At 40.7% G+C, this 24,353-nt stretch overlaps 1 protein-coding gene across 2 annotated transcripts in view; it reads left to right on the top strand.

Moving 5' to 3' along the window:
* The window catches only part of trappc9 (trafficking protein particle complex subunit 9), a 235,203-nt gene that overhangs the window by 75,166 nt on the left and 135,684 nt on the right, over positions 1–24,353 (top strand). For both annotated transcript variants that reach the window (XM_084919346.1, XM_084919345.1), the window contains 2 exons: positions 2,111–2,263; positions 22,842–22,960. In XM_084919346.1, coding sequence (XP_084775472.1) covers positions 2,111–2,263; positions 22,842–22,960 — 272 coding nt within the window. The remainder of the gene's footprint in view (positions 1–2,110; positions 2,264–22,841; positions 22,961–24,353) is intronic.

The raw sequence follows: 24,353 nt of genomic DNA, 5'->3' as shown, positions 1-24,353 counted from the left end.
TATTATTATTATTTTTTTTTTTTTAAAACAGAAGCTGCGTCAAACTATACAGAGCATATAAGGAGGACAGGAAACAGCTGTCATTTTCCTACTTTCTGCTGTAGTCACATTAGCAAACACAGTGGTTGGAGACCAGTGCACGAACAAAATGTTTGTGGTGGTCTGTCAATGACTTGCACAATGGTTGCTTTTAAGCCAAGGATCTTTCACATTCAGTTGGTATTTTCAAATAAACATAATAAGATGTAGTTAATCTGCTCTTTGTGGTTGAATGAGGTCAAGTTAGCAATTTCATGCAAACTGTTTGTGATGATACGGTGATTAACTGTGATGAATTGGAGAAAATCTGTTGCTGTCTACTTACATTCGGTGTCCAGTCAGAACCTCACAGATGTGAAATTCCTCGACTCACTTTCATATTTGAGTACGACTAGAATACAGCCAGTTATCAACTGGTTGAGTTGTAAAGAGACACAGGCTCATCGGAGTAGACTGACTCAGACTGACCGCAATGGGTTGTGTAAATTGGAAAGCAATTACATAACAACCTCTGGGCAGCCTGAGAGGGATTGCAGGCAGAGTTGGGCCGCAATTGTTTGAAGACAGGTTGCCTCCCATCACCTTGTAATCAAAGTTAGTCACTGCAACAACTATAATTCTTATCACTTGTTGCTTTAGCTCTCAAAAATGTACATTTACACAGAGAAGGGTGAACGCAGGTGATCAAATCTGATTAAACAGGACTGCATTTTGTCCTGTGAGGTTTTTTAAGTGTATTGGTGACGGTTCATTAAAAAAAGATCTGGTCATCAACAAAGGAGAGCTCCATAGCAGAATCAGCCAGAACAGTGGCTCAGAGAAACACAGCTCTTGAATCTACACACAGACTTGATAATGAGAAATGTGTCTGACTACTGATTTTATTAAGCTAGAGATTTGTAATCTTAATTTGAAATGATTGGTTTTTCAGAAGAATTATGCAAATTGAGCATTAGCTTGACGTTTGTTTTAAAATTGAAAATGATATTCATAAATCTCTTTAAAATTCTAATGTATAGCGCATCTTTAACCCAACACAGCTGAACAATACAACTTTCACAGTGGTATTATTGATTACATGGCTTTTAAAATTAGCTCTGCTTTGCACTGGTGGCCTGTACTCTCGCCCTATTGCAGCTCAGACAGGCCTCATTTCTGCTGCTATTCTTGTGACTTGTAATCAAAGAGTGTGATGACATCATCCACAATCATAGCTGTTTACCTGTAGAAATGTGAGGCCTGATGTTGCATATTTAAATAAATAGCTTCCCCCCTTTCATTTACTTCATCTCATTGCCTCCCCCCCCTCCTTTAATTCACTGCAAAAAGCTCTGAGTTTATGAATATTTAAAGGGGAGTGTTATTCACAAAATCTTTATTTAATGCTGCCTCTGTTCACATCCTCTTAGAGGGTTTTTACATGCTTTGCTTATGAATCAAGCAGGGAACTGTAAACCGTTGTTCTTGCAGCGAGCTTGCATATCACTTTATTCTGTGAGTGCGTGTTAAACGCAGCCTGCTTGCTGTTCCTCCAATACCTCAGAGCAGGAGAGGCTCACCTGCACAGACAGAACACATGCTTTTATTCAGGTGATGTATCATTCATTTGGCGCTTCTGTCTGAAGTGGATGCAGCTGAGCCATTTTTCGCAGGTAGCAGGGGTTTGTGGCATAAATTAGAGCATCAGGTATAGTGACGGGCACCGAGAGACTGGTGGGTAAAAGATCCATCAGCGGCTTTGTTGCTCTTGAAAGCTTACTGCAGAAGAAATGTGATAGTAACACCTTGTATTGTGCAGCCTGAGGCAGGTAAATCAGATGCCCCTCAGATGCTGTTTCTTTCCATCGTTTTGAACAACACACACACACACACACACCAACAAGTGCTCTGGTAAGCACACATTTGCGCAGGCTGCATTCAAATGGCTCCATGCACGTCTCTGTTTACTTTGACCAAATACTTTTGCATCCACGTCTTGCCACCTTGTATCCCAATGGGAAATTCCTTGGCATCTGTTTTCCGATATTTCTTTGTTTCACCGATCCTTTATGTTTGTTTTGTGTGTTTGCAGAAAAAGTGTTTGGGGAATTTCTGAGCTGGGAGTTAGATGAGGCATTGTCTCACCTGCCTCTAAAGCCGGGCCAGTCTGTGACACTGACTGTCAACATCAAAGTCAAGCTCGACTTCTCCGGCCAGGAAAACCTGCTGCAGGACCTCAACGATGGTGAGCCCTCTCATAATTCAGCACTAAAGATGAAAAATGCAGTTGACTGTTTCCTGTTTACTATAAGGTTACAATCTATAGGTGTTAGTACTTATTTATCAATATTTAGGTACTACATTAGAGATTTTAACATTTCAACCCTTATCGAGATGTATGTTTGTGTGCAAGTGCAACTAGGCATGCCAGACAGGTATGTTTGATGCTCATTAGAAAAAACAAAACTAAATAAAAAGAAGCATAAATAACATAAAAAAAAGGTTCAATCAAGTTTGTCACCTAAAAGCTAATCTGAGGCTTTCTGGGAGTTTGTTCCAGATATATGGAGCATAAAAGCTGAATGCAGCTTCTCTGTGTCTGGTTCTGACTCTGTTCAAAAAGTTCTCCTTATATAGACATCCGAGGCTACTTTAGAGACAAACAAGTGTGTGATATGTTGTGCAATTTTGTGAGACTGTGTGTCCAACCGAGAGACTGTCCTGAGACGACCTCCCTGTTCTTAATACGTGTGTGTGTGAACGTGCGTGTTTTACATGACTCTCTATGTACATGTTGGTGTAGGCCTGAATATGTGTGTAAGTGAATGTAGAAGGCCCTACTGGACCCACAGCTTCGAGAGGTGTGAATACAATGATATGGATACCATTTGCAACAGCTTAAGCAAATAGAAGGAATGATAGAGAACAACAATAGACTAATTAAAGTGATGATAATATGCGTACATTAATATTTTGCTCAGATTACCATAGATATAATTCAGAGATTATTCTGTCAACAGATTCGACAATGATGAATGATTGATCAATGATAGTTCTGATTATAAATTGTCACCATAAGAATACAAAATAAAATATCTCTTGTCCACAGAACTGATAAAAGACCGGATCCAGATGACCTGAGGGATCTGGAAGGTTCATACTGGGTCAGGAGGTCACTGATGTACTTTGGTCCTAAACCATTCAGAGCTTTATAGACCAGCATCAGAACTTTAAAGTCTATCCTCTGACGGACAGGCAGCAAGTGTAAAGACCTCAGAGCTGGACTGATGTGGTCCACTTTTTTGGTCTTAGTGAGGACTCGAGCAGCAGAGTTCTGAATGAGCTGTAGATGTCTGACTGATTTTTTTAGGTAGACCTGTAAAGATGCTGTTACAGTAATCAAGCCTGCTAAAGATGAATGCATGGACTAGTTTTTCCAGGTCCTGTTGAGACATCAGATCTTTTATCCTTGAAATATTCTTGAGGTGATAGTAAGCTGATTTTGTTATTGTCTTAATGTGTTTTTCTAAGTTTAGGTCTGCATCCATCACTACACCCAAATTTCTCGCCTGGTTTGTGGTTTTTAGGTGTATAGATTGAAGTTCTCTGGTGACCTTTAATCGTTTTTCTTTGGCACCAAAGACTATTACTTCAGTTTTGTTTTTGTTTAGCTGGAGACAATTGTGGCACAACCAGTCATTAATTTCCCCAATGCATTTACCAGGAGCCTGCACAGGGCCTTGGTCTCCTGGTGACATTGTGATATATATTTGTGTGTCATCTGCATAGCTATGATAGTTTGTTAAACAGAAGGGGTCCCAAGATGGAACCTTGGGGAACTCCACATGTGATACTTGTCTGCTCAGATGTGAACTTACCTATTGATTACAAAGTATTTCCTGTTTTTTAAGTATGTTTTGAACCAGTTTAGTACAGTTCCTGAAAGACCTGCCCAGTTCTCCAGTCGTTTGAGTAATATGTTGTGGTCAACTGTATCAAATGCTGCACTGAGATCCAGTAAAACTAAGACTGACATTTTTCCACTGTCTGTGTTCAGACATATGTCATTAAACACTTTGGTCAGAGCGGTTTCAGTGCTGTGGTTCTGTCTAAAACCTGACTGGAAGGCATCATAGCAGTTATTCTGTTTTAAGAAGTAATTGAGCTGTTGAGAAAATGCTTTTTCAGTGATCTTACTTAAAAATGGGAGATTTGAGATCGGCCTGTAGTTGTTCATTTGTGTCTTGTCAAGATTGTCCTTTTTAGTATAGGTTTTATTACAGCAGTTTTTAGTGATTCTGGAAACACACCTGATATTAAAGAAAAGTTGACAATCTGTAACAGGTCTGACTCCAAAGTCTTTGAGACCTTTTTGAAAAAACTTGTTGGCAGGACACCTAAACAGCAAGAGGAGGAGTTCAGTTGACCTAAGATGTCCTCCAGGTCTTTGCTGTTAATAGGGTGAAACTGTTTCATGGTGTTTAAACAGTTTTTCGGTGGACACAGTACATATTCTGGATCTGCTGTTGATGTACCAATTGCTTGTCTAATAATAATCTGAAAGTAAAATTACTTAAATTAATTCACATAAATGTGATCACACATTAGTGGGTATCACATTGGCAGCACTAGTGTATCTTTAACTTTATCATTAAAAATGATCCAAAATGCTGCGGAGCTGTTGGGCTATTTAAAAAAACAAAAAACAGAACCCCGGCCCAAAAACTGCCCAGTTAGTGGTAATTAGTGGTTCTTATTTTGTGCTTTTCTACCACTCAAAGCACAGCATGCGTCATTCACCCATTCAAGTGCTTCTTTATATGTCCAAGTGCTTTCTGTCTAACGTTCACACACATTTGCACTGTGATGAATGCATCAGGAGACGCTCTGGGTTCAGCCTCTTGCCAGAGATTGAACTCGCAACCCTCCGATTAGTAGATGACCTGCTCAGCCACCTATACAGTGGAGTCCAATAAAAATAAAAGAATCAGATCGTAATTGAGATTTATAAACCCCAGTATCAGTCTGGCTAAATTTTCAGGTCTGTATATCTCTGCTTGCGTATCGTAACATATTTATAAGCTAACCATGAATATTTTTTAAAAAAAGACTTTGTTAGTAGTAAGACATGGATTAGTGCTATCGCCTCACAGGAAAAAAGGTTCCTGGCTCGAGCATGCAGGTCAGCTGAGGCCTTTCTGTGTGGGATTGTCTTTGTAAGTTTCCTCAGGTGCCCCGCTTTTCTCAGTGCAGAAACATACATATTGGTTCAGCTAATGATTGTAAAATGACTCTGAATTGCTTAATGACAGCTGGGAAAAGCTCTAGCCCCCTGTCACAGTAAGTTGCATAGTCATTCAAGAAAATGGATGGTTTCTGTAATAATGTCAAGTATCTTGATTGAAACTTCTCTACTGATGGTTACTTTTGCATTTGTCTTTCAGTGGAGTGGTGTTGAAACAATAGACGGACCAGTAGCTGACAGAAATTTTGAATAATTGTTGGTGTTTTAAAAAAAATGATGGATTTACCTTTTCAAATTCAGGAGCTTTCCTCTTTTCTGTTTGCTGTCATTGCACAAGTACATTTAGCCTATTTCCTTCCATTTTATAGACAAAGCAATCGCTGAACTAAACTGGTGATCAGTAAGATAATCATTTTGAGTGCTAGCCCTGCAATGGAAAATAGTAAAGTCATCTTTGAACTATCCGTCTCAAATTATGTACATATTGATTGCTGATGAGTGTTCATGTGCTGCTGTACAGAGGAGTGTTCTTGTTCCAGGCATTCTGCCTGCCTTATTTAAGATTCTGCAGTAATATGATCGAGGTCTCAAGGTCTCCACACCTCCGTTTCCCTCCTAGCTTTTAGTTTCCTCGCTTGGATTTCCTCTCTTCTAATTCTTATTTCTGCTTAAAAAAATAGTCCGACCTTCTCCCCTACCTCGAAGCTCATTCATTGTGTTCCTCCTCCTAGCCTCTCATAGTTCATGCCCAGCCTTCTTTCTTTCCTGTCTCATTCCCAAGCTCTCTTCACACTGTTGAACCTCTTTACTACAGCCTCTATGGGCTGATGAATATTAATGAGCGATCAATACGGACCTGCTCGTGCAGCACAGAGTATTTTTCTTGGTGTGTTTGCGTGTACTTGCACGTGAATTCAAATGACAGGGAAAGTAAACGCATACAATGCTGCATGTTTATCTCAGCTCCAGTGCCAACTCGCCTCATGAGGTCATTTAAGCGACACTGCTTTAATGTTTTAATTAGCTGAGCAATAATTGAGGCCCTGAAATAAGGAGATAAGACTTGTTTTCTGCTATAAAAAGCAGTTATTATAGTGACACTATGGGATGCCGTTTTTATTAAACACATTTGATGCTATGTAATGGAGTCACATTAATAACGCTGTGTTAACATGCTGATGAACTTGCTTTGCAGAAAGATTTAGTTTTTTCTGTCTGTGCTCCGTGGAGGATTGTGAAGGTTTACAGATTATGGAAGTTCTGCCATCTTTGCTAATTAAACTGTAAAACCTTGATTATCTTTAGCACAACTGCTACATTCAGCAGCAGTTTAATTGTATCGCTTAGCCAACGCATATGGTGACACAAACATTTTAATTCTGCCATGTATGGACAAGTCCTTATTTTATCAGAGGCAACTTGGCCCAAGTATCTTGCCCAGAGGGAATAAGAAACTTGGCTATTTATGCAGTTGTTTTGTGGTGTATGAAACAGATGCATATTACCTCTCTAAAGGAAATGTTTGAGTGGAACATTATTGACGATGATATTGATCGGCACTGCTTTCTTATTTCTTTTCAAAGTTTTTCTGTCCCCAAGCAATGGTTTAAATACCATTTGTGGTAAATCATTGAGCAATAATCTACCCTTTTGTTATGATTTGGCATTTCAAGATGACATGAATTACTGTCTAAGAAATACAATCCACAAAAAAACGGCACTGCTCATATAAACAATGTGTTGATCTGCAAAGACCAAAAACAATGCTGAATTGCTGAAATATGCGATTTTCTACATGGCAGCACTCTTTTTAACAACATTGAAAAAATGTGCCAGAAAACCATTGAACCATTGGGTCTTCAAGATCAACTTATTGATTTATTGGTTGAAAACTGACAAAAATTGTTGTTACTCTAACTTAAAAGCTACGATTCTTACACATGTGGTGTGTATTGTAAATAAATGTAATGTTTAAAAATTTAAAATATCATGTTACATTTGACCCCTGACACCTGCTTGAAGGTCAATAGACTGATCTGAAGGTTATTAGTGTTAAAAGTGTTAATGATACTATACAGATCCGTTTAAAACCGTTTTTACTGCCATTGTTTGTATTATAGGGAATGATATATGTGGATTCCTAATATCACATTACTTCGGACTGACCTCTTCTTCGTGTCACATTTAACCTCTACTCTTACTTTTACATTTCATATCTACCTTTCTTTCAAGATGACCCTAAATGTCATACTCTCTTTGTGAAACGAACGAACAGGGATGATTAGTATTCAGTATGTTGTGAAGGGCACTGGTTCAGTATTTCAAAAGACACGTTTGTCCTCTTGTAAAAGTTAGATGATAGGGTCTTTTACACTTTGGGTAGACAGCCACTTTTCTAGCTAAGCTAATATAAATGTGTTGTAGTTTTTATTAAAAAGGAGTGCCCATATTTTGTAGCAGTTTCTTGAATGTTTAGCCAGCTAAACAAAATCTAATCTGAAGAAATGCATGTGACCAACTGTTCACGTATCCTGTGTCAAAAGCAATTATAACAACAAATAACATTTTAATAAGATTTTTTAAAAAATGAAAGCAAAAAGATGCCCATTGTTACCGATCCATTTAATTGAAATTTCTCTGTGTTATAAATATTCATTGTCCTTGGTAGCACAAGTAGGTCAACACAATCAGTCCTGAATGAATATAGTTGTTAAAAACGGCAATAACAAAATCTGAAGATGGCTGTGAGCATGTGGATGAATACGAATGTGGACACATGGAAACTTTCCTTTACTTTGCCCACATGAAATATGAAGACAAACTCGGTGTGTGGTCAGAGATTTGGTGTGCACACTACTTGTGTGTTGTTACTTAATGCAGCTGTACACAATTATGTGCAGTGTGTTAATTCACCACGGTGCAGAGAAAGTCGGCCTGCTAGCTTAACTGTCCACGTGGCACTCAGTGTGTAGTGTTTGAGCTGAGACCAGTGGGTTAAATTATGCCACGGGAAACAGAGGCAACATTCAAAACAGGTTGACCCTCAGTGATTTATCCTCAGACAGGCTTATCTCTCATTCTGTGTCCAGCTCAAAACCACGAAATCATAACACAGGATCAAATGGAAGTGATGTCATCACTCAGGAGTAATGGGCCTTGACTTACAGTGCTTTATTGTGTTAAATGGTGTGGGCGTCGTATCTAATGACAGTGTCAGTGTCTACATTAATGCTGCGGCTGTCTTTGAAGACAGCACCTTGTACCGTAGTCAGTGTCTGCAACCGTCAGAGAAAAAGACGCCAGAAACGCATCACTGGAGGCGAAGGAGTGGAGGCTGGAAGAATTTTTTTTCTTTCATGTCCTCAGTCGACATCTCTGAGCGTATGCACTGCCGTCCTACTGATGTAGCTAGTTTCAGATTACTTAACTTTTAACTTAGACTGCCAGGCTGAGCTCTTAAGAACACCTTTTTTAAAGTATTAACCTGTGACATTTTGATGTTAGCAGCATGGTGGCACGGTGGTTAGCACTGTTGCCGCACAGCAAGAAGGTCCTGAGTTCAATTCCACCATCAGGCCGGGGTCTTTCTGTGTGGAGTTTGCATGTTCTCCCCGTGTCTGCGTGGGTTCCCTCCGGGTACTCCGGCTTCCTCCCACCGTCCAAAGACATGCAGTTTGTGGGGATAGGTTAATTGGATAATCCAAATTGCCACTAGGTGTGAATGTGCGAGTGAATGTGAGTGTGAATGGTTGTCTGTCCTTGTGTGTTAGCCCTGCGACAGACTGGCGACCTGTCCAGGGTGTACCCCGCCTCTCGCCCTATGACAGCTGGGATTGGCTCCAGCACCCCCCGCGACCCTGAAAAGGATAAGCGGTAGCGAATGGATGGATGGATGGATGGATTTCAAATGTACTCTCGTTGTCAAATCATACAGCACAGCTGCTATTCAATCTACACTTTCCTTTTTATGGAAGCTTTTCATATTTTTGCTGTTGTGAACAGCTCGAGTATGTGGATTCTTTTTTGGGAGAAAATCTTTGTTTCAAAAACTTTCTGCTTTTACTTCCAAGGTACAGGCTAAATCAGTCTGTAGTGCTCACTATCAGAAAAGAATTTGTTAAAATACACTGATCGAAAAATGTAAAAGAAACGCTTTGAAATCACATCAGGGGGAAAAAATAATAATGCTGGACATCTATACTCGTATGGACAAGGTAATATGTTAGGAATATAAGGATGCCATTTGGTGCAAATGGAAATGCTCAGCCTACAGAGAACTGAATTTAAAGACACCTTGAAAGTAAAATGATGCAGCAGGCTAGTCCATTTTGGTTAAATTGTATGCATGCCTGACAACCTTGAGAGATGCTCAGATGGTGTCCTGGGGGTTCTCCTCCGAGCTCTGGACCAGGCCATCACTGAGCCCCTGGACAGTCTGAAGTGCAGGAAGGGCTGAAACATAATGTCCCAGAGGTGTTGTATTTTTACTTATTTTTGGTGAGGTAAGCTTGGTATTGATTCCATCATCCTCCAGGAGCTGCCTGCAGACTCTCACCATATGAGGCCAGGCAGTGTCGTGCATCATGAAGTACCTAGGACCCACTGCACCAGTGTAGGCTCTTCTAATTCTAATACAGTGGTTTGCAAAAGTATTTGGCCCCCTTGAACTTTTCCACATTTTGTCACATTACAGCCACAAACATGAATCAATTTTATTGGAATTCCACGTGAAAGACCAACACAAAGTGGTGTACACGTGAGAAGTGGAACGAAAATCATACATGATTCCAAACATTTTTTATAAATAAATAACTGAAAAGTGGGGTGTGTGTAATTATTCAGCCCCCTGAGTCAATACTTTGTAGAACCACCTTTTGCTGCAATTACAGCTGCCAGTCTTTTAGGGTTTGTCTCTACCAGCTTTGCACATCTAGAGACTGAAATCTTTGCCCATTCTTCTTTGCAAAACAGCTCCAGCTCAGTCAGATTAGATGGACAGCGTTTGTGAACAGCAGTTTTCAGATCTTGCCACAGATTCTGAATAATTTTGTAGGCCTCTGGCAGTGCTCATTGTTCCTTGCTACACAAAGGAGCAGATACCAGTCCTGGTGATTGGTGAAGGTCCTCTATGATCCTGTCCAGCTCTCCTGAAGTAACCGGCTGTCTCTTAGAATCTTCTTTATGCTCTTGAGACTGTGCTGGCATATAGAGCAAACCTTCTGACAGTGGCATATATTGATGTGTCGTCCTGGAACCTGCACCTGTGCAGTGTTACGTCCCTCTGCAGCCTCTAATCTGCTCAGTGTGTTCAGCTGGTGCTAATTGGCCACACCTAGTCAGGTGTGGATGAAAGCATACCTGAGGCAAGCGTCCGGGGAGCTCACTTGTCTTTGCCTTGGTGGCATCAGCCATTTTAGCCAACCTGGTTTTCCATTTTAAGATAAAACCTCTTCTCACCCATACTCTGGTATTCATCTCCGTTTTTATGTTGCGGCTTTTGAGCCGGGTCGTAACATAAGTGGGGGCTCGTCCGGGATTGAGTTTGGATATGGCACAGTTTAGCCTGGGTGATTTTATAGCTAAGCCTGCATTAGACCAGCTTGATGCATGTAGGAAGGAGGATTTATGTGCTGTTGCCGCGCATTATGAAATCCCTGTGGCTAAGTCCATGAAGAAGAGCGAGTTAAAGTCTCTTGTTGTCAGTGGGTTGGTTGGGAAAGGTGTGTTCCCTTTAGACGTGGACTCGGAGGATGCCGCGTCAGTCCTCGAAACCTCTGATCAGCCTGAGGTTTGTGCTTAGGAGGGGGCGGGGACACCTACGGTGGTCAAACCAGGTGGGGGAAAGCCACCAGCCTCTCTTCCACGGTGTGAGCCCTTCTCTGTTGAATCCAGTAATCCCAGTGTTAGTGCACGCGTAAAGGTACGTTTGGCTCGTCTTGAACTTGAGGCCAAAGAAAGGGAACGTAAGGATGAGCTTGAGTTCAAGCTAAAGTGTCGGCAGCTAGAAGCTGAGACATCTATTAGGTTGCATCAGCTGGAGTTGCAAGCTAACAAATTGTCTCCTGAGCCTTCTGCTCCACCTTCAGTGAAGGATGAAGATAACAATAGTAATCCTTCAGAGAATTCTCCCCCTGCTCCTGCACCTCCGACATTTGATGTAGGCAAAAACATTGCCCTAGTTCCACCATTCAGGGAGACTGAGGTGGAGGCCTATTTTAATGCGTTTGCATTGCTATGGCTTTACATTGGCCCAAGGAGGTTTGGTCCCTTTTGCTTCAGTGCAAATTAATTGGTAAAGCACAGGAAGTATGCGCAGCTCTCACTATCGAGGACAGTCTTGTGTATGACAATGTCAAAAGCGCTATACTCAGAGCCTATGAGTTGGTGCCTGAAGCTTACAGGCAGCGTTTCAGGACCCTGAGGAAATCCACTGCTCAAACATTCCTTGAGTTTGCAAGGGAAAAAGGGATACTATTTGATAGGTGGTGTCAAGGAAGCAAAGTTTCAGAGTTTAACGCACTGCGTGAACTGGTATTGTTGGAGGAATTCAAAAACTGTGTTCCTGACCGGACAGTGCTGTACCTGAATGAACAAAAAGTTGCCACTTTGCAGGTGGCAGCTGTCCTGGCAGAAGAATTCGCTTTGACGCACAAAAGCGTGTTTGTGGGTAAATCTGAATCACTCTATCATGAACAAATGAAAAAGGACACAAAGCCGCACCCTCAACAACCTAGGGGTTCCTCGGGTTCCAAGTCTGATAGACAATGTTGTTACTGTCACAAAGTGGGGCATATAGTTTCTGAGTGTTTGGCTCTTAAATGTAAACAAGTGCCCCAGCAATTAAAACAAGCTAAAGGGGTTGGCCTAGTCAAGTCGCTGAACTCCCCCTCTCATGTGACCATGAGTGAACCTGATAAGTGTTTTAAACCCTTCATTTTCGATGGTTTTGTCTCCTTAACGGGGTTTCCTGGGGATCAGAAGCCCGTGAGAATACTGAGGGACACGGGTGGCTCACAATCATTACTATTGGCCGATGTTTTGCCAGTCAGTGATGAGTCATCTTGTAATGCGAGTACAATAGTGCAAGGTATTGGGATGGCCTACATACCTGCACCATTACATTGTGTTCATGTGCAGTCGAAGTTAGCCTCTGGTTTTTTCAAGGTTGCAGTGAGAAACTCATTTCCTATTCAGGGTGTTGAGTTTATAATGGGAAATGATATTGCTGGGGACAAGGTACTCCCTGTTCCTGAAGTGGTGGATAAACCCAGCTGTATCCCAGAAGAGGATGAGCTGTTGAAATCCCACCCTGATGCGTTTTCTGTCAGTGTTCTTACCAGGTTGCAAGCTCGTAAGCTGGAGGAAGCGAACCTGAGTGAGACTGTTCTTGGATCTGTTCTAACTGGGGACAGAGAGCCGGCTGCTAGCCCTTCTAAACCAGCACTCGATGAACAGGGTCTGACTACTCTGTCTGAGGTTCTTCCTTTGCCAGTCTCACGTGAGTGTTTGAGCCATGCTCAGGAAAAGGATGAGTCACTCGCTAAGTGTTTTAAAGAGGTAAGCGAGTTAACAAACAATAAAAAGGCACACAGGTTTTATCTTGAGGATGGGTTACTGCTAAGGAAATGGGTCTCAAGACCTGCATTACAGCAGGAAGGAGGTGATGAGGGTTGGGGGGTGGTACGCCAAATAGTCATTCCTAGGGATTACCGGGGTGGCATATTGCAGCTTGCACATGAACACCCATGGTCAGGTCATTTAGGAATCACTAAAACCTATGACCACGTTCTTCAGCACTTTTTCTGGCCAGGTCTGAAGAAAGACATGCCAGGCAAAACATGCCAGGTTTGCCAAATTGTGAGTAAACCTAATCAGACGGTGCCACCTGCTCCTCTTAAACCCATCCCGGTAGTTGGCGAGCCTTTTGAGCGTGTTTTAGTGGACTGTGTGGGTCCTCTACCCAGAACAAAAGCGGGTAATCAGTTCCTCTTGACAATCATGTGTGCCACAACCCATTTTCCTGAAGCCATACCACTTCGAAAAATCACCGCTCCCACTGTAATTAAGGCTCTACTTAAATTCTTTTCAACATTTGGTCTGCCTAGAGTTGTTCAAACTGACCAAGGCAGCAATTTTCAGTCAAAACTGTTCAAGCAGACTTTACAATCACTTGGTATCAAACACATCCCTTCCAGCCCTTACCATCCCCAGTCACAAGGTGCACTAGAAAGATGGCACCAGACCATAAAGTTGATGATGCGAAAATATTGTCTGGTGACTGACAAGAACTGGGATGAGGGACTGCCATTCCTACTGTTTGCAGCTCGTGAAGCAAAACAGGAGTCCCTTGGTTTCAGCCCTGCTGAACTAGTTTTTGGGCATAGTGTGAGAGGGCCACTAAAAACTCTGAAAGAACTGTTTTTATCTGATGTGCAGCCGCAATCAAATGTGCTTGAGTTTGTCACGCAGTGTCGGGAACATTTGTACCATGCTTGTGCAATAGCTAAGAAGTCTCTGTCAGCAGCCCAAGGGAAAATGAAGCGGCAGTATGACAGGAAGGCAGTGCAGCGTTCTTTTAAACCTGGTGATCAGGTACTCATGTTGGTGCCCACATCTGGTCCATCTCTGTCAGCCCAATTTGCGGGACCATATGTGGTAGAGAGCAAAGTCAATGACACAGACTACATTGTTCGCACTCCGGATAGAAGGCGCAAAACACGGCTCTGCCATATAAATATGCTGAAACTGTTTCACTCTAGGGAAGACGATCACGAGGGCTCCATCTCACTCATTTCTGTGCCCATAAACCATGATGATGGTTTGGTGAAGGGTAGTGAAGGTCAGCAGAGTGGCAGTCTCGCAAACTCAGAGGTTCTTGGTGCCTTAGACACGTACCTCTCCTATCTTCCTCATGGCTTTTAAAAATATTGTAAAGCTGTAAAAGCATCTCCCTTCAAAAAGATGTGGAAATCCACCTTAATCCTTCAGTTTAGCTACAGGAGTAATCAATCTTTGGGAAAGGTGTCTCACAGCAGCTGAATTTACTCTGAAATAATACAAACAAACAAGGTTGGACATTGGTCTCTGTCTCATGAAATCATGAGGGAGGAGAAAGAAAGAACTCCACTCTTTTCAGCTCATATACTATCAAATCCTAGTGACTGTGATCGCTACTCACTTCACGCATTCTCTGATCTTTGTCACTTTGACACTTAAATTTGTAACTAAAATTAGTTTTTTAGTTTAAATGTGGAGGCATTTATATGCTTTATAAAAATAAATCAATCCAAATGAGGTAATACATAATGGATTGTTTTGTTTTTGGTAGTTAAAAAATTCACAGGCATCATCGGCAAGTTAACTTAATGTACACAAAGAGCAAAGAAAAGGGGATGTTTTGCTCCCAGATCTGCTCCTATGTTTGAAACGCTCCCCGGATGTCCTACTCGGATCAGTTGCAGATGCTTATTTACGGTATAGATATGTATCAAAGTATCAAAGCGGAGACCCAAGTGGAATTTAATTTTGTGGAAGAGAGAGAAGTCGCAACAAGACAAATCTAGTGAGTGAAGATTGTGATGTTTTTAGCGTGCTGTACGCTTTTAACTGACTTTATACGTGTATCTCACTGTCCTCCTTAGCCCGTAAGCCCGGTTTAGAAACTAGCAACTACGCTGCTAACAAAAACTAGCTGTAGCCTGAATCCCTATACTTACTGCCCTTCACTGATTTCCGCTGAAATTTAGGATTCATTCTAAAGTTTTATTAATAACATGTAAAGCCTTACATGGCCCAGCTTCTGTTGCTGTAGCAGAGCTATGAGACTTGATCCCAGCAGTTGGCCTCTCTTGTCGTCTGATCGGGGTCTTCAGTTGTTCGATGCGCCTGTGTTAAAACCAGAGAACCATTCTTTAGAGGCTGTAGTTCCTAAACTTTGGAACAGTCTTCCTCAGTCTGTCAGGTTGGTCGAATCATTTTGTTTTAAATAACAGCTCAAAACTAATTTTATAGGTTAGGCTTTCTTTAATCTCTCTGTTCCATTTTAATTTTGGTCTTTGTTCTTCTCATAGTGTACAGAGGTGTACATATGAAGGGATGAAAGTAAGACTGTATGTCAAACTATGCATGTTTGACTGTGTGTTTGTATGTTTGGACATGCACACTTATTTTTGATGTGCAGTTTTATGTCAGACTGCTATGTATGCTAATACTATGCTACTATGTCTAAATTTGATAAATATGGAAACAGCTCTGATCGCTAGCTGTTTTCCCTCACATGTTAACTGACATCATTAAAAAAATTCAAATCTTTTTTTAACTCATAGAAACATAGCAGATGAAATCTAAAAAATCCTCTTAACATTAATGAATAAAAAACTAAAAGATGCCACAAATACCCTGTTCGCTAATGTCACTGTTAAAAAGTCCAATCACTGCCTTATCAACTACAATCCCCTAATCTTATGCACAAATTACCAACACAAAAAAAGATTTTTTTTCTACAACCTATCACTGATTGTATTTTCTTTTACTGATCCATCCATGGAATTGGAAAACTTTAAATGTTCAAAACTAGTCTTACTTCCACTAAATTATACAAGACTGTATCAACTTTTAAAAATTGATCAAGGTCCCACCTTCCACCTCAGATCAAGGAGAGATCAGGTTGTGGGTTTGATGATCCTGAAAGACTCCATAGCTGAAGCTTTGAATTACCATTTCCTCCCTTGTGGTCTTTTTATTTAACAGGAATGTGTGTTCATTCTACTATATATAATTACCATATTGGTTCTGCAGAGGGATGCCTCAATGCCTCACCCCTTTCTTGACTATTTTTTTTTTTGTTGTAAAGTCATAAGTCCTAAGCCTTAAACTATGTGCTCTAAACTAAGTGTTTTGCATATTTGCCACATTTACATGTCTCAGATCATTAAACAGATTTTAATATTAGACAAAGATAATCCCAGGGAATACAGAATACAGTTTTTAAACGATAACGTCATTTTGCGATAACTGCTAATCAGTCTTTTACATCACTGGAGGAATTTTGGCCCACTCTTCTTTTCAGAAGTGTTTTAATTCAGCCACATTGCAGACTTTTTGAACAGGCATAGCTTGTTTAAGCGCATGTGTAAGGATCACAATCAGATTTTAGTCCAGACTTTGACTAGACTTCTCCAGACTTAAACAATCAGAGGTGGACTTGCTGTTGTGTATATCAAATAATTGTCCTGCTGTAAAACTTAAGTGCGCTTGAGCTTCAGGGCATCAACTGACAGCTCGACTTTCTTCTTTCATTGTCACATGTGTTTAGTCTGGACATCACTATGAAGAGAACAGGGCTCTGGACCTGTCGTTTCTGGTATTCTCTGGAAAATGTCAAACAAAATCCAGGATGTAGGGCTGTGAGTTTAGGTGCATCTAAAAGATGTCAGGCCCTCATGCCACCCTCATGTGCATGTTTCTGATAGTTTGGTCAGGAACTAGCCTGCTGGAGATGATTGTAATCCTTGTATGTCCTCTACACCTTTGAGATAGGGACTGGGCTGGGAGACTTGGAACACCTTACTATTTCATGTTTAGATGTGCCATCCTGCATGACCTTTGCACCCTGAATGGCCTGCATGTATCATCACATGCTAACAGTAGTGACAAGAAAAAAATAAAAAGTAAAACTAGAGAAAAATCAGTCAGGAGAGATGAAGAGAGAACAATGGTCTGGGGCTGCTGTCAGCAAATCTACTTCCTTTTTTCTGGGGGTTGTCTTGCTCTTGCTTCTGCTGTTCCAATGTGGTCACTTTCATTTTTTACTAAAGCAGGTCAAATGGATTCACAGTGGTTTTTACGTCTTGTACAGATTGATATCCCTACAGTTTAATTAACTTTGTTATGCTGTGATGTTTTTATTATCTTAGATTTTGAGCAGCATATAATAACAAGTTTATCAGCTGCATAGAAAAATATGCCACAGTAGTTTGAATTTCATGAATAGTGATGTCCAGAAAAGACAACTATGCTGAAATACACAATATGTGACAGAGCGCTTTTAAACACAGTGATCAACACTGCGGTGTTCATCTTTAACAGTTAAAGTTTATATTGAATGAGGATCGGGTCCAGCAGTGCTTGACTTGCATTTTCCATTATCTTGATGGTTCTTCCTCTGAACAACCAATTGAAAAAGATTCTAATGTAATGGTCATATTTTCAAAATCTGTTTGATATATTTGTCTTGTAGGAAAAAGCCTCATAAAGGTGAGTGCAGCTGACCTATCATCACTGCATTTCATGGACGTCTAGATCTCTGCTAATAATGTTCCATTTATTTCAGAAATGACACTCCCAATCTTTGCCCCTCTATTTGAACACTGGCAGCAAGGCCGCCTGTGATAAAAATGCTGAGTTCACCTGAATTTCCCTGAGGCCGTTAGGCAACGAGACAGATGCTGATTGGAAGGTGGGTGAAAAAGGAGGTGATGATTGTGAGGGGTGCCATCGTTAATCACAACACTCATTACTCACACGGTCCCACTTTACCACAGGACACGGCGAGTCATGTGTGTCTCCTGAAAGAGACTGTGTATCATAAAGGTGGATTCGACTAATAAAGTCCTACAAGCGTCACTTTTGGTTCATGTCCTTCCCCGGCACTCCGAGTTTATGCCTGCATGTACATCTAACCTATTAAAAAGCAGGATACAGCAAATGAGTAAATAGGAGGAAACTGTGTCAGCCAACCAGTCAGATTTGAATCTTTAGCAAAACATTTAGTCAGCGTTTCTATGTCCAGATGAATCCACTGTTTGGGGTTTTTAGTAAGATGGTTTAACTGTTAATGCCAGTTGACAATGTGATGATTTTTTTTTTTTTTTTTTGGGGGGGGGGGGGGCTCATGGTTAATTATATTCATATACATAACAATTGTTCTGCTTTATTTGTAGGATATTTTAACCACAAGGAACTTGTTTCGTTTCAGACTGGGATCGTCATGTATTCAGATATTTAAAGTTGAGCAGTAGAGCCAGAATGATTTTTGATTTTTTATTCTTTTCCTGAAATTAGGTATTTGCCAATCTGTCCAGCTGACACAGCTGATAAATACATTTAAAAACAAAAAAAAGTTGATTTAAAAAAAAAACAAAAAAACCAAAAAAAAAAACAGGAGTAACACTTTTCAGCCATGTTAACGTTGTTTTTTTTTTGTTTTTTTGCCTGTCCCATTTGGCTCTTTTGCCATCAGAATTATTGTCTAAAGGCGAAGAAAGATGCCGAACGGATTTACTTTACCAAATGGACCATCCCAGCCTTGCCGTAATGGTCTATTTGATTCACCTTTTATTGTTTATTTTATTTTATTTTCACTTGCTAAATACGGGACAGACTTGACTGGGGGAAAGAAAGAGGGAAAGAAAAACAGCGGGGAAGAGGGACGGGGATAAAGGACAAAAAACAACAAAATAAGCAGACAAAAAATACAAATATCAATCACCTGGATCACCTGTTGAGAAAGAAAAAAGAGAAAACAAGCAGAAGAAGAAAAAAGAGCAACATAATAAACAACATCACCATGATCTATGGGAATATAACAGTAAATACTAAATATTAAACATTATTGTGCAGCACGTAATATCGACAGCGCACAGTGTGCTTTGAGGTAGGAGCCAAAAAGGGTGTAGTTTGTGTGTGTGAGCACCCGTGTGTAAACCTGTGAGCATGAACGCGCTTGTATTAAAAGGTTCCTTCATGTAATGATCTGCTAGAGGGTGTGGGGAGCCACAGCCCCATCCTCCAGGGCATGAAGCAGCTATGGAGGAGATCATGTTAAGGTTGTTGACGTGGCTTAGTGTGTCCACCAGAGGACAGTCTGCAAAACAGCTCCTACAACCAGTTGAGCCAAGCAAATTCGGGGAGAGCGTAAGTGAGTGCATAACTACAAATAACAAATATATTTGCAATGACTAATATTTGAGCTGTCATAGTGTAACCATTGTAATACCTCGTGCATCCATCCATCCATCTGCTTCCACTTATCCTTTTCAGGGTCGCGGGGGGCGCTGGAGCCTATCCCAGCTGTCATAGGGCGAGAGGCGGGGTACACGCTGAACAGGCCACCAGTCTGTCGCAGGGCTGGTGACCATTCGCGCTTACATTCAATCCCACATTCACACCTATGGGCAATTTGGATTAACCAATTAACCTATCCCCACTAACTGCATGTCTTTGGACTGTGGGAGGAAGCCGGAGTACCCGGCGAGAACGCATGCAAACACGGGGAGAACATGCAAACTCCACACAGAAAGACCCCAGCCTGATGGTGGAATTGAACTCAGGACCTTCTTGCTGTGCGGCAACAGTGCTAACCACCGTGCTAACCATCGTATTAACATTAAGTGGCAACTAGGTTTGTTGCTTTCATTTACAAAAGCACCATTTTTGGTGGGCGAGTATTGAGTTACTTATTTCTGGTGGTATTTTTTTACCAGCTATTAAATTGCTGGTATTGTGAAATCTCTGCTTAGTAGTTCAGCTAATATCCATCTGATATCACTTATGGTTGTTAATTACAGCAAGATAAATCATTCGATTCTTTGTTAATGCAGTAGTAGCCTTGTATCTGAGTCCTGCAGCTACGCTTTGCAGCAGAATATGCAGTATTGGCTCTAATAACTGCAGGAGACAGTTGGTTCTGCTTTTTTCTTCAGTATTATATGATAATTAGTTTTTCTTCAATAATATAAAATACAATTACTCAAACATAAGTTGCATTTCACCTGACATTTATTACATGAACATGATATTAGACCCACCTCAAACATATTATTGTGGTAACGTGGCAACGCAGTGAAAACAGCGCGACAGTATCTTTGCACGGTAATAAGGTGCAACTTTCTTGTTTGGCTGGAAAAAAGCTCCTCATTCAGCACAAAACTGCAGAAAGAAGCAATTACCTACCAGCTGTTAAACACAGTCGAGCAAAAAAAGATTTTTCTCCAGATTCAAGTTATTATTTGTCTTTCATTTGCCAGGTGGTCAGAAAAAAGAGACTCCAAATGAATAACAGTGTAACTGTTAGATGTGTAAATAAGCAGCTTGTTTGCAATAAAACTTGATGATAAAAGTTGATGATAAAGTAAATCAGTGTTGTGTTCTCAACTTGTTTCTGTTGCCCCCAGGTGGCCCCAGAAGTCTGTTATTGTAGGTGTACCTAAATGAAGCCTCTGGTTAGATCAAAGTCCCCTTTATCTGCAGCAGGTGGGCAGAGGATAATTAATTAGTTTGAGAATTTTCTCAAAAAGTGCCTGGGTCCTTACTAACACGTTCCGAATCGAGAATCAGGCCTTTATTTAAAATAGACTGCAGTTGGAGACGAAAGAGCCCGAAGCACTGTGTGTTTGAACAAACTGTTCTTATTTATTTCATCAAAAAAATATGCAAGAAGGAAATCTGTGTGTGTTCTTTCTACCATTTATGAATTCTTGCTATTTTTACTAAGATTTTTTTCTCATCTGCTCACAATTGTTACGGCTATATTCATTTGTTTTTCCTGCCAAGTTGTTAGTCGGCAATGCAACCTATCCATGTTTATTGGTTGTTGTTGTATTTTTAGCATAATCCAAATTTTCACTTAAATGAATTCTAGCAGCACAGTAGTGTAATCCTTTAGTACAAGCAAGTCCCTTTGACAGAAGTCCTCTTCCATGTGGTTCTATTGAACTGTTTTCTATGTAGCTATTTTAGAGTTGGACAGTTTGTGAATATGTCCATCATGAACCCAATAGCCCAAGCTGCTGCAAAGGCCGGTAATTTCCCTTCTCTAGGGGGAAATTGCAGGGCTTTTTATCCTGCTGACGTCGGAGAGTGACATGATTCCTTTGACGTCAGAGCTTAAGCTGTGGGCGTCATTTTTGTGTATTGTTTCAGTGAGTTCAAAGCGCAGCAGCCCCTCTGGTGGTGCCTAACAGCTGCTGATTGTGCAGCTGCTTCTGTGTCCACGCTGCTTCTCTCAGGTCATGGACATAAAATCATTCATTCATATCCTCATGCACAAAATAGGACCATAAACCCAGTGATCTCAGATTTTCTGTTATTTTAAAAGTTTGAAAATCAGATAGGCCATAGAGCAATTGTGATGCAATAGATGAACTATGTTTGCTATCTAATAAGAAAAATGATAACAGCAGGCTGAGATAAAGTCCACTGATTTTGTATCATTGGGTAAACCTCTGCTGTGTATACACATGATTTTATGTCAGTGACAGCAGAGAAATTGTTAGATCTCTCAGTGTAATGCAATATATGCTGACAGCACTACACAGTAGAACTTACAGAATGACCATAAAGGTTAATCAAGACCTTTCGGAACAGCATAACTATAAAGGTTCATCACTGTGTGTTAGTTTCAGGGTACCCACTAATTTCGTCTGACCCTAAGTCGTTCTCATGCTAATTGTTGCTGTCCTGATTAAGTTAGTTATCTTTGAGCATGTGTGCAAGTTACAGTAACTGATGCAGAAATATGTATTACTAATATTTAGCTGTGTGCTGGCAGTTATCAGAGGTGTACCAACTTAACCTATAAAATAACCCATGCAGAGTATTGATGGGGGCTCAGGTTTCGCCCATTGGCTTTTTGGAGGGACCACCAGGAGCCAATTAACAGCAAGAAAGGGAAGTGAGAGTCCAGTAGTGAGGAAGCCACACACATACATTAGGACCTTTTCCCCTTTTATAGAGCATGTAAGTTGCCTAAACTAAATAATAAGAAAAAGAGAGTGAAGAAATGTGAGAGATTTAGATAAAGATTTCGTCTGAATACGTCTGAAACAGAGTCCCCCTTTATAATTATGTTGTGTGTCATATAGTCGTAGTCATATAGTTGACAGATTGGAATTAGGCCTCACTCACAGGACCACATACAGAACATAATCATGCTAACAGATTAGACCAGGGGTGTTTTCACACCTGGTGTGTTTGGTCCGTTGGTGATTGCCAACCTCGATCCAGACCAACTATCAGGCTCACGTTGCAAGATTGAGCTAAAACGCTTCTGTGGTCGTGTATGTTTTGTATTGTATTTTGGGATGCGGCAAGGTACTATATATGTGCAAGAGTCTGTAAAATATAGTTACTACTACTAGCTAGCAATACATTTTATGATTTCAGTTCACATTTGAGGAAATTCACACATAGTTTGGTACCAATTCTTTTAACGTTTTAGCTGCACTTCTTTCTTTTGGGTCTTAATTAAAGACTAACCTCTAAACTGTCTCTGTACTAAGTGTTGTTCCTCATAGTTTTGGCTTCTGCTGAAATTGTAGACCTGCCATGCTGAGTGAATTGTCTGTCAGAAGTTTAAAAACACTAAACAGTTGTTTTGGTTTGCATCAGATCTAATTTAGGTCTTTCTGAGCTTTCTAAGCACTACCCCATGAAGGAACCTCAGGAGTGACGATATTTTATAATGATACCCAACAGTTGTAGAAATACTCGAACCACAAATGATGCAAATGCTTTGCTAACCTCAATTTAATGATTTCTTGTTTTTTTCTGACTGTGTTTTGCTGTGCTTTGTCAACAGATGGAATCAGTGTGACGGGCTTACCAATCTCCAGTCCCCTCCGCCAAGTCCTCAAACCCAGGGCTGAAACCAAGCCCGTCGGCAGCGAGTCCAGCAAGGCTGAGTACAGCCACATTAAGGTGACTAAATAAAAGCCTCTCTGAAGTGCGTGGGGAAGAAAGGAAACCTTTGCTCAGTTCAAAATGCAAACAGTCTGTTTCTTGTGCTTTCTGGCTTGTTGTATGGTTTAGTGAAAATCCATTTTCATCCTTGTCCAATCTCACTGCACCTTTTCTCAAATGATAAGTATCTCTGGCTAGTTTCTTTAGTTTCTTACTTTGCCTCTGTCTCTCTTCCTGTTCACACCAATAGCTCTGTATACTGTGTGTGCATGGTTTTGCACAATTTACTGTCAATTAGACTTTCTTGTAAATGTCTGTGGAAGCAGTGTGTTTATGTGGATGGTAATACATCTTGGCTCCTGATGCACTCTGCTCATTGAATCTGAGCTGTAGACACGAGGGGAACATCTTGGGTTTTTGTACAAAAATAGCAAGAGTGAACAGGAGAATAAATTAGACTAGGTAATAAAGAGTGGTGGAAAGGAGACCGGCAGAATGAGAATGCACAGGATCAGCAGGGGATGTAGTTTCACTGAGGACTTGTGGGTATCTGAAGGGTAGAAATGGGCGGTCTGACTGAGTCTAGTTGCTGAGGGTTCACCTGTAGCACAGCAGACACCTGCAAGTGTGGAGACTACATTGTGTTGCCTTTGAAAGTCACAATGCCACAATACCTGTGAAAGCTTTGTCCTGTATGAATCATCCAGAGAGAAAACATATTTTGTTTGATGTTCAGATGTGCTACCGAACACATCTTTTCCATTGAAAAGTTTGATAGGATGATGACTAATTGTTGGGAGGGGGGAAAAAAAGAAAAACCCTTTTTCATAGTCTAAGCCTTGGTGAACTTAGAAGCTGCAGTGCAAGGTCAAAAGCAGCTGCGATATTAGTTTGTTCAGAGAGAACATCTTATTATCAAAATTCTATTTTAATTTTCTGTACTTCCTAGACAGAGTTGTATGTATTCTCAATGACGCTAGGCCAACTGGCATTGATTGTATCTTGTTGGATCGGATGCATGAAGATTTTTTTTATTCTTTTCTTCATTCTGTACTATCTCTTTCTCATTTTGCATAACACGTTTTCTGGTAAAACTCTGAATTCTCATCTTTTTGGATTTGCTGGATAAGTTGTTAAATATCCACTGCCCAGCCATTGTTTAAGATGGGCTGGACACTTTAATCAGTGGTTAGGCTTATTAGAGGCAGAGTTTGATTCTGGGTTTAAAAGCAGAATATGGTGCACGAACCTCCATAAAAAGACCATTACAAAGAGACTCTGGTCGTGCTAGAGTTCTGCCTTAGAGCAGGTTGTGAGGACGTGAGCTTTTTCTTTTCTTTCTTGTAGATGTATTGTTGGACATGCAGTAGACACCAGAGTGATTCATTTCACTGTGTGCACAATAGACGCC

The sequence above is a fragment of the Perissodus microlepis genome, chromosome 22, assembly GCF_051167445.1.
Source record: "Perissodus microlepis isolate ML-2025 ecotype Zambia chromosome 22, ASM5116744v1, whole genome shotgun sequence".
Classification (NCBI taxonomy): domain Eukaryota; kingdom Metazoa; phylum Chordata; class Actinopteri; order Cichliformes; family Cichlidae; genus Perissodus; species Perissodus microlepis.
This window is presented reverse-complemented; position numbering and strand designations above follow the sequence as displayed.